The sequence below is a fragment of the Bufo gargarizans genome, chromosome 2 (genome assembly GCF_014858855.1).
Source record: "Bufo gargarizans isolate SCDJY-AF-19 chromosome 2, ASM1485885v1, whole genome shotgun sequence".
Taxonomy (NCBI): Eukaryota; Metazoa; Chordata; class Amphibia; order Anura; family Bufonidae; genus Bufo; species Bufo gargarizans.
In genome coordinates, this window is record NC_058081.1 from 228,850,340 (window position 1) to 228,866,025 (window position 15,686).

Genomic DNA, 15,686 nt, shown 5'->3' on the forward strand with positions numbered 1-15,686 from the left:
GCTCTTTTTCCACTGAAAGATACTGAGCCTTTACTTAAAGCTGTTAAAACCACAATGCAATTAGAGGATGTAAAACAGCCTAAATCTATTGCTGACCAGGTTTTTGAGGAGCTTTTCCCCGTTCATAAAAATATGGAAGCCCTTATCAGAAAAGAATGGAAAAATCCTAACCTTTTTTTTATTCCAGATTTTGTAAAAAGAAAATTATCCTTTTGAGGATTCGGTAGTGGGTGTCTGGGACAGAGCCCCCACGGTAGATGCCCCTGTAGCTAAAATAGCCAAGAAATCAGCTCTACCTTTCAATGATTTAGGCTGCTTAGGAGATCTTTCTAGATGAAAAGGCAGACGTTTATCTTAGACGGGCTTGGGAGTCTGTTTCAACAAGTCTTAGGCCGGCTATTACTGCCTCTTGGGTTTCCAGGTCCTTAAAGGCTTTGGTTAGATCAACTTGGAGGTTCATATTAAGGAGGAAGTAATTCTTCTCTAGTACTATCTTACCTCCCTACTTTTGCTAAAGCCGCAGATTTCCTGGCGGATGCTTCTACTGATGTGATCCGTTTTTCTGCCAGAGAAGCTGCCATGTCTAACGCTCCTAGACGGGCTAGCTGGCTTAAATCGTGGAAGGGGGACCAGGGTTCCAAGTCTAGACTCTGCTCTCTTCCATGTGAGGGTTCTAGGCTGTTTGATTCTTGGCTTGATGATATCCTAGAGAGGCCCTCAGATAAAAAGAGGGGTTTACCGGTTCCTCAGAAAACTTCCTTTTTTTACGTAAATCCCAGGCCAGTTTTAAAAGAAGGGTTAGGCAGAGTGACAGCAGAGACAGGGAAAAATTTCCTAAAAGATCCTTTTTTTTTTTTCCCCCTGTTCAAGCCCCAGGACAATAGACCAAAGGACAAACAACAATGACTCCAGATGGGGGAAGATGATCTCAGTTTCTCCCAGCCTGGTCCATTTCTCGGAACAAATGGATCCTATTTGTAATAGAAAACTGATTCCGGCTGGAATTCCTTTCTCATCCACCAGAAACGCTTTGGAGTTAGAAGTTTTCTCCCTCTTCGACAAAGGGGTAGTTTGTCAGGTTCCTGAAACAGAGGGGCGAAGGGTTTTATTCCCCTCTATTTTTTGGTTAAAAAAAAAACATTAAGGACCCTGGGATTTTCCACTTTTTGCATTTGTTTTTTACTCCCTGCCTTTTTTTTTTCCTATTCACATAGCCTTATTTTTTGCGGGACAAGTTGTAATTTCTAATGGCACCATTTACGGTTGCATACCATGTAGTAGAAAGGAAAAAAATTCCAAATGACCCCTATAACTTTTTTGTAGTTAAGTGTATGGGGCTGTGTGAGGGCTCATTTTTTTGCACAACAATCTGTTCTTTGAAGTGTGTGCGACTTTATGATCACTTTTTATTAAAAAGGAAGGAGTCGATCAGGGAGCAAGTATGGTCAGTCTTCCTTTCTTACAGTGTACTTTTAGGGAAGCAATGGCAGCACTCAGGCAGATGACATCAGCAATTCCAGCAGTATCTTATGCACATATCCACTCCAGAGAGCTCTAGGCAAACATTTGAAAATCATAGGACTGCTCCACTCATTCCTTGGATCAGAGTTTCCACCTTTCTTCAAAGACAAGACTCTCCCTGTTGTGGTGGACAATTCCAGAGAATCTATCCGCAGGGGTTCCATGGACATTACTGAACCCAGATATAATTACCAGAGATGCCAGCCCTTGGGTTTGGGGGGCCCACTCCCAGAACAGGTGCTGGCAAGGGAGATGGGACTTGAACTAGAGAAAGGCATCCTCCAATTTCAAGGGGTTAAAGGCAGTAGAGATGGCACTGAAGTTGGCTATACCAGAGGTAAAAGACAGGAAGATTGTCTTTTATTCCAACAATTCTACAGCAGTGGCCTACATATACCGTCAAGAGTCCTTTCCCTTTTACTTCTCCGCTATATAATAGATTTTCTGGCATAGGAGAGAAGGCAATTTTCAGTCAGCAGTGCATCTGAAGGGGAAGGAGAACGTCATAGCAGACTTTCTAAATCGAGTTCCCTTAAAACAAGGGGAATGGTGTCTAAACAAAGCCTTTTTTGCAAATAGTCCAGAGGTGGAGCTTTTTGCCTCAAGAGCCAACAGAAAAGTAGAGGGGTTCTTCCCCCTCAACCATTTGGACAGGCCATTAGCAATAGACGGGTTAGCACAGGACTGGAGCCAGGAATTAGGGTATGCCTTCCCTCCATTTTGTCTTATTCCCCAGGTATTGAAGAAAATAGAAACGGGGGAGGGGGGCTCTGTTATCCTGATAGCTCCAAAGAGGTCCTGGTACTCCAGTCTTCTAAGGATGGCAGTAGAGCATCCGTGGACCCTTACGTTGAAGGAGGATCTCCTTTACCAGTGTCCGCTAGTCCATCCCAACCCAGAAATTCTCCATCTTTCGGTGTGGATTTTGAAAGGGAAGTTTGGTCTAGAAGGGGATTATCCGCCAATGTTAGTATTCACTATGCTGAAGAGTAGGAAGGTAGTTGCCTCAATAAAATATAACAAAGTTTGCAATGTTTTTTCAGCCTTCTTAGGACATAGCCCAGACCCCTGTAAGTCTCCCGAAATACCAAAGATCCGAGTCTTTGCAAGCAGGGCTAGACAGAAATCTTAAAGCATCTACATTAAATCTCCAGGTAGCTGCTTTAAATTATTTCTTTGATTCCAGATTAGCAGATCATCCATGGATTTAAATGCTGTCCTTTCGGCCCTATATCAAAAGCCATTTGAACCGTTAACTGAGATTTCTATTAAAATGCTTTCTTTCAAAATGGCCTTCCTTTTAGCTATAACATCTGCTAGACGAGTTTCAGAAATTCAGGCCTTCCCTCCCTATACTACCTTTTTAGAAGACAAGGTGATTCCATCTTTTCAGCCTAAGGTGGTCAGATTTTCATAGAAGTCGGGATGTGATTCTACCCTCCTTCTGTCCAAATCCAACTAATCTGTTGGGAAAAAAATTCCATTGCCTTGACGTCAGAAGGTTTAATTTTTTACCTAGACTCCGCATAATATTGAACAATATAAGAGAATCTCCTTATTCAGTTTTTGGGTAGAGCTACAGGTAGCAAAGCCTCTACTAGTGTTATAGCTAGATGGGTTAAGAATTCTATTTCTCTGGCTTATTCTTCCCTTAGCCTTTGGGGCTCATTCCACTAGGGCTGTGGCGGCCTCTTGGGCGGATAAAGTGGAGGCGTCTCTGGCTCAGATGTGCAGAGCTGCTACTTGGAGCTCTCCCCATACCTTTTTTAGACATTAGACTATATCTTGACCCGGATGCAGCCTATGGGAGAAAAGTGCTAGCTGTAGTCCCTCCCTGAATTCTTTATCTTAGTCTATTCTCGCATGGTGAGGGGAAAACAATTACTCTTACCAGTTTTTTTTCTTGAAACCTATGACTGCACATATAAAAAAAAATATATATATATATATATATATATATATATATATATATATATATATATATATATATATACATATACATCTCTATCTATGCGCAGAAGGTATTAGAAGGGATATAACTTGTCATCTTTGCCATTTTGTGTGTTGGTTTCTGTTTTCAACCTTCTTGTTCTTGGTGGTTGGCATGCCTCCGGAGATGGGGGTGTGAACCATGTTATCTCTTCAGGTTTCCTGTCCTGGATGGGAGGTCCTGTTAATAACAATTTCCCATTCATTTGATAGGTGTGCCTGACTGTAGACAATCCCCAAAAGATTTTACTAATGGGAGAAGCAATGGATTTGGGAACATGTAAAGCTCGGAAGAAAAATGGAGATCCATGCACACAAATAGTTAGCTTGGTAAGTGATCTCTTCATTTAATCTCCTTTCTTGTATAATCAGTAAGTCCACTGGTCATGTGGTAGTAACTGTAATCTTAAGTAGTACTGTTGGGGCTGGTTTTGATGGTTATAATAGTTTAGAGCACACTACTAATATCTACTATAGTCATGACTTCAATTTTTGTGTTAACTTTATTTTATTTTTTTCTCAATGTAACTCTATAGTGACGGATGCCACAGTATGGCATGTGTCTGAAGCGTCTGTTAACATATGTGGAGAGTGTTTTGTTTTTTGGTTTTTGTACGTTAAATATGACAAATGTGATGTGAATACACCCTAACTGACAGGGAAGAAGCTAAACAGACTCCATTGACAATGGGGGAGTCTGTTCAGTTTCCGGTAGGGCTCCTGTCTTTTTACCAGACAAAAAAGTGCTGTATACAAGTCTTCTTTGTCCTGTCTTTTTGACAGAATCTGCAACAGAGGCTCCAAACGCAGTCTCCAACAGATATGTGGACAAGTGTAGGCATACGTTATATGGATTTGTAGTACTGAAACTTTCGTACTCCTCCTAGGGAAAAAAATACTCAAACATAAGAGTATTTTTACTCCTCTGGAAAAAATGTAGTGCAACCTCTGATGGTGTCTGTCATTGGATAGATTACGTCCAACACCCCCTCTGATCGTTTGTTGCTCCATGTGAGCACTTCTTTCTGGTCTTTATACTACGTGTTGTCTCCCGTGGAGCGGCGTCGTAGTGTTTATTATTCAAGTGAATGGAGTGGGAGTCCGAGACTAAGTGCAGTGTAATGAAGAAGTGGCCCTCACATGGAGCACAACCTCCTCTTCAAACAGCTGATTGATGGGGGTCCCATGTGTCGGACTCCCACTGATCAGATATTGATGACCTATCCTGAGGATAGGTTGTCATTATAAATCGCTGCACAACCTCTTTAGTGACTAACATGTTTTTTTTTTTTTTTTTATATATATAAAAAGAATGATTGTGAATACTGTCAATACCATGTACAAGCTCAATACAAGAAGGTGAGCGCCAAACGAGCTGATCTGCAGTCCAGCTATTCTGGTCATGTTCCAAAGAAGATGGCAAGGCAGGGAACTGGTCTGAAAGAGAAACTGTGCCAGGGTGGTTTCCACTATGGAGGTGTATCATCTATGGCATATGCTGCTTCCATGTAAGTTTTGCATATCATCCATGACTTAGATCAGCCATACTTATGAGGTCGCTGCTTATTCATCCAGCAGTTATTCCTTCTGATTTAGCCGATTCAACTTCAACTTCATGTGCATATGTAGTGAAAAGGTAGAGATGCCTCTTTCAGTGGCTTATTTCCCGAAGAACAAAAGGACATGTTAAAATCCCAGAGCCCAGTGCTTATCTCCCCAACATCTGTCATTAGAGTAGAGCCCGGAGACCCCTGTACTCTTTTGATGGCTGAAATTGGCAGGCTTGGCCAACATCCATCTAAAGGTTTGTTCTCATCTGTGTTCTGGGCCTCCTTTTGGAAATTCTAATTTCATCAAAAAGTCTGTACAAAAAAGTCCTGCATGTAGGACTTTTTTTTTTTTTTTTTTTTTTTTTTTTTAACCGGACAAAAAAGGTTCCCGAACAGAAACTGAACCGACTCCATTGTAGTCTGGAGTCTGCTCAGCTCAGTTCGTGTCAGTTATGTGCCAAACCCAGGCATTTCTGTTATTTCCGTTGTTCGGCTCCTATAATAGAGCAGAACAATGGAAATTAAGTGATGTGAACTCAGCCTTATGGATATGTCCAGTGGTAGTTGCCAAAAGTATGCTATATTGCTCATAAAGCGGGTAATGAGTAACAATGATATCTTAGTTGCATTATTTAGTATTGTTGTCACTTTTATAGATTTGTCATATTTGTAGATCATGACTTGTTTACAGTAAATATGTATGCATTCAGATTTTTCCACAAATTAATTCTCCACTTTTCTGTCTGATAATGTCCACAGAGCAGCAGCTTCAGCGCCAAAGAAAACTGTTCAGACAACACTTTCCAACATGGTGGTCAAAGGAGCAGATGCAATTGCTCTGGAGGCAAGAAAGAAAATAGGTATTTAACGATTTTATGTATAGGGCAGTGGCAGCGATCTTATGGCACGCATGCCAGAGGGGGCACTTGGAACCCTCTCTGTGGGTACACGCACAGGGCTGGATTATAGGCAGACAGGCTCAGACTGGCCATCTAGGGGCCAGCCAATCCGCTCTTTAAATGTGAGGCACAGTGAAGCGTCGTGGCTGGCAGCGCCCTCCACTAGCTATGTGTGGGCCGTTGACGTCAGCACGTCAGACAGTGCTGCACTGCCAGCTTTCGCCCTCCCCCCTGCAGTCTCAGCGTGCTGTGGACTCCTATACAGTTTGGGACCCCCGAGTCGACGTAGGCCTCAGACCTGTATATGGTCTCCATATTATGGAAGATGTATGTAAGATGATGAGCTATGTAATATACTGCCCTGTATATGGATGTTGTAAGGAGATGAGATATGTATTATACTGCCCTAAATATATGGATGATGTTTAGGAGGTGATGATCTATTATGATATATGTGTGTGTGTATATATATATATATATATATATTTTAGGGGTGCACCGAAATGAAAATTCTGGTCCGAAACCGAAAATTCAGGATACCCCTTGACCGAAACCGAAACTGCCTTTTTGCCCAAATACTTTTAAAAGACCCCCCACCCCATAACAGTGCCATCCACAGACCCCCACCCACCCCGTAACAGTGCCGGTGCGTTCACTGTGCTCCGGCCCCCAGCTCCAGTAGTTATAAAATGTTGTACAATTAATAAGCATTCTATTCATGAGGCCCCCTCTGCAGTATTACATTCAATACAGCCACTTCCTACTCACAGGGCTGTGCTGGCCGGCCGGCAGAGAAGCGGCAGCGTCACGACTGACGTCATGTGCCGCCGAAATTTCGGTGCACCCCTAACACACACACACACACACACAGTACAGACCAAAAGTTTGGACACACCTAGTACAGACCAAAAGTTTGGACACACCTTCTCATTCAAAGAGTTTTCTTTATTTTCATGACTATGAAAATTGTAGATTCACACTGAAGGCATCAAAACTATGAATTAACACAAGTGTGAAACAACTGAAAATGTCATATTCTAGGTTCATTAAAGTAGCCACCTTTTTGCTTTGATTACTGCTTTGCACACACTTGGCATTCTCTTGATGAGCTTCAAGAGGTAGTCACCTGAAATGGTTTTCACTTCACAGGTGTGCCCTGTCAGGTTTAATGAGTGGGATTTCTTGCCTTATAAATGGGCTTGGGACCATCAGTTGCGTTGAGGAGAAGTCAGGTGGATACACAGCTGATGGTCCTACTGAATAGACTGTTAGCTGCTTTTTTCTTGCCATAATACAAATTCTAAGTAAAGAAAAACAAGTGGCCATCATTACTTTAAGAAATGAAGGTCAGTCAGTCAGCCGAAAAATTGGGAAAACTTTGAAAGTAAGGGCTATTTGACCATGAAGGAGAGTGATGGGGTGCTGCGCCAGATGACCTGGCCTCCACAGTCACCGGACCTGAACCCAATCGAGATGGTTTGGGGTGAGCTGGACCGCAGAGTGAAGGCAAAAGGGCCAACAAGTAAGTGCTAAGCATCTCTGGGAACTCCTTCAAGACTGTTGGAAGACCATTTCAGGTGACTACCTCTTGAAGCTCATCAAGAGAATGCCAAGTGTGTGCAAAGCAGTAATCAAAGCAAAAGGTGGCTACTTTGAAGAACCTAGAATATGACATATTTTCAGTTGTTTCACACTTGTTTATGTATATAATTCCACATGTGTTAATTCATAGTTTTGATGTCTTCAGTGTAAATCTACAATTTTCATAGTCATGAAAATAAAGAAAACTTTTTAAATGAGAAGGTGTGTCCAAACTTTTGGTCTGTACTAAAATATCTCCATCCTCCATCTCCCCTGTGTAGCCATTTTATGTTTGTGAGGTTTGTGTGCCAAGGCTGCTTTTAACAACTAAAACCTCAGTAATCGGGTTAAATTGCTGTGTTGGCATGTTGTGATAAATAAGTTGGGTTTGGGTTGCAGTTTGGGCACTCGGTCTTTAAAAGGTTTGCCATCACTAGTATAGGATTTTGAACATATAACCTTAGTGTTTCTCTCCCCTCCTTTCAATCAATAGTAAATGGCTATTTCTCGTGCATGGCATTGGGGGACACAGCACCATGGGTATATGTCCAACTACCACTAGGAGGCACTAGACACAAAAAGTGTTGGCTCCTCCCAGGTGGGCTATACCCTCTCCACAGGCACGAGGCTATTCAGTTTTAGTCTAGTGTCCGTAGGAGGCAGACCTGTCCTGCTTTTTTGCAGGTTCTGCTGTTTATTTTTATTTTTTTTTTTCTCTCTTCCGCAGGTCGGTTTTTTTCCACCGTTATGCCTGCTGCAGGCTGGGGCTCCATCGTGTTCCACTTTAGTTGCCCCCCCTGCGGGCGCGTACTTCGGTACCATCGCCGGTCACCCAGTCCCCACGGACTGCATCCGCAGTGGCTTGCCGGCATTCCCACGGTTCCCGTGTTGAGTCTGCCGAAGGGGTGACCGTGCTGCGCCCGAAGACATCGGATGGTGAGTATACTCCCCTGTCCCTGTGTCCCTGCCCCAGGGTTAGGTTCCCTTCTGTGGCCAGGGGGATGGGATCCACCTTAGCTGGGGGTCCTGGGGAGCCTCTTCTTTCCTCCTAGCCAACCCCCCCACCCCCCTCCTGGGGGGGTTATATTCATGTTTTTCCTCCCTTCTTTTCCCCCTCGGTTGGTCTTTTCTCTCCTCCCTGGCCACAGTCTCTCCCTGGCTTCCCTGCTACTTTAGTCCCCGGCTTCTGCCGGGACTAGGCCTCATCTTCTATGGCCTGTCCCCGGCTCCCAGGTGCTCTGTTTGCCCTGATCTGCCTATCCCCAGGTGTCGCTTCTCCCCCCCTACCCTACTTTCCATACATCTGCCACTCCTTTACTGTCGCGCTCATTGGTCTCCTTGTACCTCTCAAGGCACTGTCTGCACCAGGCCCCCTTCGTTCAGCGTGTGCATGGTTACCATGTCTGGCAGGTGTGGGCCAGCCCAACCCCCACCTTGTCGGTCTACTGCTACTTCTGGTAGCTCCAGTATATGACTGATCTGTCTGATCCGGCGGGTGGTCCTCATTCAACCACGCTCCCTACTCCGTGGCCAGGTGGTTGTTGGCCTTCGTGCTGTAGTTGCTCTTGCCTTCTCTTTACGGTACTACGGTATGCTGTGCTCCGCGTTACCCCATGTTATAGGGGAGTACTCGCGTTGTTTCCTAATTGCTGAGCGGCCCATTCCTGGTGAAGTACAAGGATCTCCACTGGATCTTCTACCTTGTTTGGACACGTAGCTGGTGGCATCGGCCGCGGCTGCGGTTTTCTGTCATCGCTGGATGTCCGCCACACGGAATCCTTCTGGGTCCACGGCTTTTATCATTGCTGGACGTCCTCCCTGATGGGTCAAGGACAGGACCTCTGAGCGCCACACACACCTGTCTGAATTTTCAGCTGATTGCTCTGGTATCGGACAGGGCCCCGTAGTTCCTTCTGGGTCCAGGTGTTTTCGGTATTCCCTTGTATTTTCTGCTTAGTTGTGGCGGAGGGGCAGTCCTCTTGGACCTTGCCGTCGTCTGCACCTGTCTGGTGCTTTCTCCCCCCTGGAAGTTTTCTGTATGCCGGTCGCAGCTGGTTTCTACATTTCTATGTAGGCTACCCCGGTTTTTTCATGGCGACTTCTGCATTCCTTATGCATATGGATGTCTGTCGTTTTGTGGTACATCCCGAGCTGCTGTACTTGCCCTCTCTGGGACAATGTTTAAGGTTTGCTGGTCAATATTCTTGGTACGGCTAGTTGTCCATGGCCAATGCCCCTTCCCCTATGGTGGTTTCTTTTCGCCTTTCCTGGATATTCTGGCTTGCGTTGTCTTCTGGTGGTTCAGCTCCTGGTTCCTTGTGAGCCCATACTGGGTACTCCTTTCTGGAGTCCCTGTCCCTGTTCATTTGAGGTCCTCTTGGGATTTGTGTCTCTTTTTCCATCCTCCCACGTCAAGTACCTGGTATTGAGTGGTTTAGTGCTGCGGTTTGCAGTTCCACCGTATGGTCTCCTTCGGGAGGGACCTCCTCCTGTTGTAGGACCTTTCCTCTTTAGGTTTTTTGGAGTGCTCTCCTTCTACTCCCATGTCTCTCAGTCCAGTGTGTCCTGCCGAGGTTGCCTGGCCTGTATCTGGCTTTCTTTTTTCCATGATACTTCACATGCCCAGAGTTTCCTCTGGTCTTACGCTTCACGGTGATATCTTGTTTTCGGAGGCCTGCGCCTCGTCTCCTGTTTTTGGGGACGCAGGAGCTATCGTTCTTTTCCTGGTTTTTTACCTACAACCCCCTCCTTCTCCAGGGTTGGCGGTTTCCTCTAGCAGCCTTGGGTTTTCACCTTTACATGGGGCGCTTAGCTTCTTTCCTGGCCTTGCGGTGAGGGGAGTCCCCTCCCTTCACATGTGAGCCTTGCTATGGCTCCCCCACTCGTTTGGTTTTCAGTGCTTCCCTGTTTCTTTTCTCCCCTGGCCTTTCAGGGGATGGCCACAGGTTTTTTGGGTCTGGAACAATGTAGAGCGTTGGGTAGTTTCACCACGCGGTGCTGTCCTAATTTTTTCTCCAGCCCTTGGCTGCGCTCTGTTTCCTTTTGCCACCTTCTTGCATTTGGGATTTTCTTCCAGTCATTTGTCCTGGGGTGCTGGCAGTCTTCCCTGCTTCTTCTGAGGTTTCTTCCTTGTTATCGAACCTCTTGCCCATCTCGTGTTTTTTCCCGTTGGGTCACATGGTTCTCCTGCACCTGTATGCCCAACCGGTGGCGCGTCTCTTCTTTTCCCTCCCTCAGGGACTGCTTTGGGACGTCCCATGGTGCTGTGTCCCCCAATGCCATGCACGAGAAAATTGGATTTTTTGTACTCACCGTAAAATCCTTTTCTCGTAGTAGGCATTGGGGGACACAGATCCCTCCCTATGTTTTTTCTTCCGCTTCTCCGGGCTGGTCTCTTGATCTTTCCCGGTACGGGAGTTGTTGGTTCCTTGCTTTTCTTCTCTCTCCTACTGCTTTTGGTACAAACTGAATAGCCTCGTGCCTGTGGAGAGGGTATAGCCCACCTGGGAGGAGCCAACACTTTTTGTGTCTAGTGCCTCCTAGTGGTAGTTGGACATATACCCATGGTGCTGTGTCCCCCAATGCCTACTACGAGAAAAGGATTTTACGGTGAGTACAAAAAATCCAATTTTTATGCTTTCAGCTGCTGCTCGTAAGGGCGCTATACCGTGTTCAGATGAGTTTAAAGATTTACTATCTATGCCAACTCCAGGGGCACTTAATTTAAAAAAACATTTGTCTGGTGCAAGTGCACAAGGTATGTTTATTTAAACAGTTTTATCAATATATATAATTTTTTTCTTTTCAATTGTAAACCTTAGTAGTTATTTTTTTATTTTATTTTTTGCAGCTTCTGCCAAGGATGGTTCACCTATTCAGTCTATATCTGCATCCAAACTTTTGAAACAGCAGAAACAACAGATGTTAGACGCAAGAAAGAAAAGGACTGAGGAAATCCAAAAAAGGTGAACCAAATTAACAAAAAACGCCATTACAAAAAGAAAGCTTGTGTCCCATGATTAATATTTTACATAGACCTTCAGCTAACATCCTAAGCTTAGGAAAAAAGCAGGTGCACAAAAACACTATAAACCTACATGGGAAAGCATACTTAAAGGGCTTGTCCAAGTGATACAAAAACTCAGGCAACCCCTGTTAAATGGCCTGAAATAACAAGTAACCCATTTTCTCCACCAATCCTTCCAGAACTGAGCTCCTGTCATCCTGCTGCTTACATCTTCCTCCTGACTGCAGCAGTGACATTCCATGCACACAGGTCAACGCTAATTCACTGGCCTCAGCAGTGCTCGAGACGTCTCTGCTAAGGTCAGTGATTGGCCGCAATGGTGACCTGTGTGGACAGAATGTCATCCACTGCAGCAAGGAAAACAAAGGGCAGCGGTGAGGACCAGATCTCCGCTTAGGAAGAATCAGAGGAGAAACAGCTGAATATCCATTCGTTTTGGTATTTTAGGCCATTTACAGGTGTTAACTAAGTTTTTATGTAACTGACAAACCCCCTCGAAGGCTTCCTTCACAATCAAAAGTTGCTCTGGTGTTTTTCTACTGCAAAAAAAAAAAAAAAAGCCATAGAAACTTTTTTTTTTTTTTTTCTCTTAAATTCATTGGGGGACACAGCACCATCAGTATAGGCCCAGCTGCCACTAGGAGGCTGAAACTAGAAGTAAAAAAAAGTGTTGGCTCCTCCTATCTGGGCTATACCCACTGCAGATGCAGGAGCAAAACAGTTTTTTTCTAGTGTCTATAGGAGGCAGATGCGAGCTGCTTTTTTACTGCAGGTCTTGCTGCTATTTTGTTTTATTTTTTTCTTTCTTTTCCTTCTTTATGCAGGTTTTTCTCCTACTGCGGGTGGGTGCTCCATCGTGGGCTCCCATATTAGTTGCACCCACTGCGGGCGCGTACTTCGGTACCGCTGGTCACCCAGTTCCCATTACTGCAGCTACGGTGGCTTGCCAGCATTCCCATGGGCCCAGTGTTTAGTCTGCTGATGGGGTGACCCTGCTGCGCCTGACGACGTCAGAGGGTAAGTACAGCTCCTTCCCCTCTCACCCCTCTGGGCCACTGATCCCTTCTAGGCCAGGGCATCTGTTCATGGGACTCGTCCATTCAGTGACGCATGTGCTGGACATATGGGCCTGCAATCCTGCCTCCCGGTCAGTTCCCCTTTTTTTTCTGGTGGTCTCCTGGGGCGCCGCTTCCTCGCTCGGGTCCACATCTTTCTGCCCTCCCGTTTCTGTGCACGGCCGCCAGGGCTCCGGTCCGGCCGGTTCAACTAATTTAGTCCCCGGCTTTTCAGCCTTCTAGGCCGTGACCTAGCTCCGCCACTTTTTTCTTCCCATGCTTTGGCCCAACTCCTCTTACTGCGAGGGACCTCCTGCTTAGCTTCTATCACGGCTAGGTGCAGTATTTTCCTCTGGAGGGGTGGTTTCTTCTGCTGCTGAGAAGAGGCTCCCTCTTGCAGCTCAGGGCCTGATTGCCATTCGGAGTGTTCCTGTTCTCCCTTCACTGCTTCTGCGCATCGTAGGGCACAGAACCTGGGTGCCTGGTAGGATACCCTCTCTGCCTATACACTTCTCTTCTGTAGTTGGTCTCTTTTTGCCATCATGTCATCTGCTAGTACGGACACTAAAGCCCGGGTGCTATTTTTTATGCTTGCTATGCAGTAAGGCTTTTCCTTCCCCGCAACCTAACTAGCTCTGCGTGCAGTGCACTGCTCCCATGCCTCCTACTGACACCCTGCCCCCCCCCCCCCCTGCGGTGGTGGTCCCTCCTGATTGGGCTGCCTCACTGTCCCAGGCCATAGGCGACCTTGCCAGCCTGTCCCGATCCATGGTGCAGTCGCTGGACCGCTTGCCTGCTCAAATTTAGCAGTCTCTGCCCCTCGCAGGGGCCATGTTGCTGAAGAGGCTCTCAGCCGCGTCCCGCTCATCAGCGTCCTCTGGTCACTCCATGGACAAGTCTGAGGCAGGCGAAGTCTCGTCTTCTGCCGCTCCTGGGGACACCTCTGACTCCGATTCTGTATCAGAGCAGAGTTTTACTTGATCCGCGGCCATGCAGGACCTCATTAAGGCGGTTAGAGACACTCTCCATGTGCAGGAGGGTACTCCCTCTTCTCAGGATTCTGGGTCCTTCCACTGTTCCAAGCGTTCAGTGTTGGTTTTTCCTAACCACCCAGACTCCGACGCACTCCTGGCCAAGGATTGGCGTCAGCCTGATAGGCGCCTGCAGATCTCTAAGGGTTCGGACGCTCTGTTTCCTTTCAGTGCAGAGTCCGTGAACCTCTGGTCAGTCCCACCTTTGGTTGATCCACTTTTCCCTTGGCTGATGCGGCTTCCTTTTAGGATCCCGCTGACAAGAAGATTGATTACTTGGCTAAGACTGTTTTTGTAGCGGCAGGCTCCGCTGTTCAGCCTGTTTTTGCCGCCTTCTGGGTCGCGATAAAGCCTGCGTGGTCTGGGCCAAGCAGCTCATCCATTCGCTGCTGGATTCTGCTTCAGATGAGGTTTCCATTCTTGCCTCTCAGCTTCTCAAGGCTTCCCGGTACCTATGTGATGTCTCCCTGGAATCGGCTCGCCGGTCTAGCAGGGCGGCTGCTAACTCTGTGGCTATAATAACACAACAGAAAAGGAGTTCGAAACACACCAATATAGAGTAATAAAATCAAATTTATTAATGTATCAATAAATATTAACATGATTTACAGTACATAAATATGAATAAGCAGGGACTAAACAGTCTTACATCACCCTGCTGTCAGCCCCATCACAGTAATGATGATGGATATACCCCTAATGATCAGTGATAAATGGAAACAATATCCTAATGGATGTGATCAATCAGAGAGGTATGACATGTATATACAATCACAAATACATGCGTGCCCCCTAAGAGTAACGGCAATACTACCAAAGCTCAGAACAACCAGGTCAAAAGGCCAGGAGGTGCACTAAATAGTAGGGCAACATACCAGTATTTCTGGGGCTGACACCAGGGTGAAGACGCTCCTCGACGCGCGTTTCGCGTATAGTTCACTTCCTCAGGAGGAGTTGATGGCCAGGAGAGGGGGGCGAGTTTAAAAAGTGCCGCTTACCAATCAGGTGTCCCGTTTTAGATCATGTGATATGTCACATGGCTTTGCGTCACTGGAACGGCGCATGGCCAATCTGCGCCCGCCACGTCGGACAACTTCCGCCCTTCCCCTGAGGCAGGTGGCGGAGAGGGCGATCACACAGCAATGATCCTGATCGCCATCACCACCACCAAACCTACACAAGAGAGAGGGCGGAAGCGGACGCACGGGCCAAGCGGGCATGCACACAAGTGACACCGGTAAATCGCGGCATTTGTAAACATTAGAAAATTGATCTGTGCCATTTGAGTGTATCTCTGTATATCCAATGCCGAGTCACCATTAGAGATGAGCGAACTTCTGTTTTAAATTCGGCGTCTAAAGTTCGGGTTTGGATTAGCGGAGAATCCCGATCTGGAACCGGATATGGATTCCGACTTCCGTTGTGGTCCGTGGTAGCGGAATCAATAATCGGCCATTATTGATTCCGCTACCACGGACCACAACGGAAGTCGGAATCCATATCCGGTTCCAGATCGGGATTCTCCGCTAATCCAAACCCGAACTTTAGACGCCGAACTTAAAACAGAAGTTCGCTCATCTCTAGTCACCATCAGTTAAAAATAGCGATTATTATCAAAATACAATAAAAAAGTGCAAGTGCAATACAATTGTGCCAACACAATTAATTAGACATTTAGTCCATGAAGTGTTTTGACATTATCCACAATTCATAAATAATAAATACCATGATTAATATATAATAAATATTAATATGCAAAAATTAATTAAATTCAGTGATAAACATTTTGACATTATTCACCATTCATAGATAATAAATAGTGATTATTATATAATATTAATATACAAAAATTAATTAGATTCTGTGATAAACATAGATTCCTAATAGTGCTAATTATATGCATCACGATTGTAATACATGATTATACAGTGCATATGATATAAAAACCTAATATAATTGAAGTGTAATCTCATTATGGAAAATAATGATTACCAGTATATATTATTCGTATGCTACTAATTAATAGATGCATA

At 45.5% G+C, this 15,686-nt stretch overlaps 1 protein-coding gene across 4 annotated transcripts in view; it reads left to right on the plus strand.

Moving 5' to 3' along the window:
• Positions 1-15,686, plus strand: part of MCM10 (minichromosome maintenance 10 replication initiation factor) — a 58,616-nt gene that overhangs the window by 23,747 nt on the left and 19,183 nt on the right. For 3 of the 4 annotated variants that reach the window (XM_044280083.1, XM_044280084.1, XM_044280085.1), the window contains exons 9-13: positions 3,724-3,840; positions 4,822-5,018; positions 5,820-5,920; positions 11,184-11,297; positions 11,391-11,505. In XM_044280083.1, coding sequence (XP_044136018.1) covers positions 3,724-3,840; positions 4,822-5,018; positions 5,820-5,920; positions 11,184-11,297; positions 11,391-11,505 — 644 coding nt within the window. The remainder of the gene's footprint in view (positions 1-3,723; positions 3,841-4,821; positions 5,019-5,819; positions 5,921-11,183; positions 11,298-11,390; positions 11,506-15,686) is intronic. The other variant, XM_044280086.1, reaches the window with a different exon arrangement.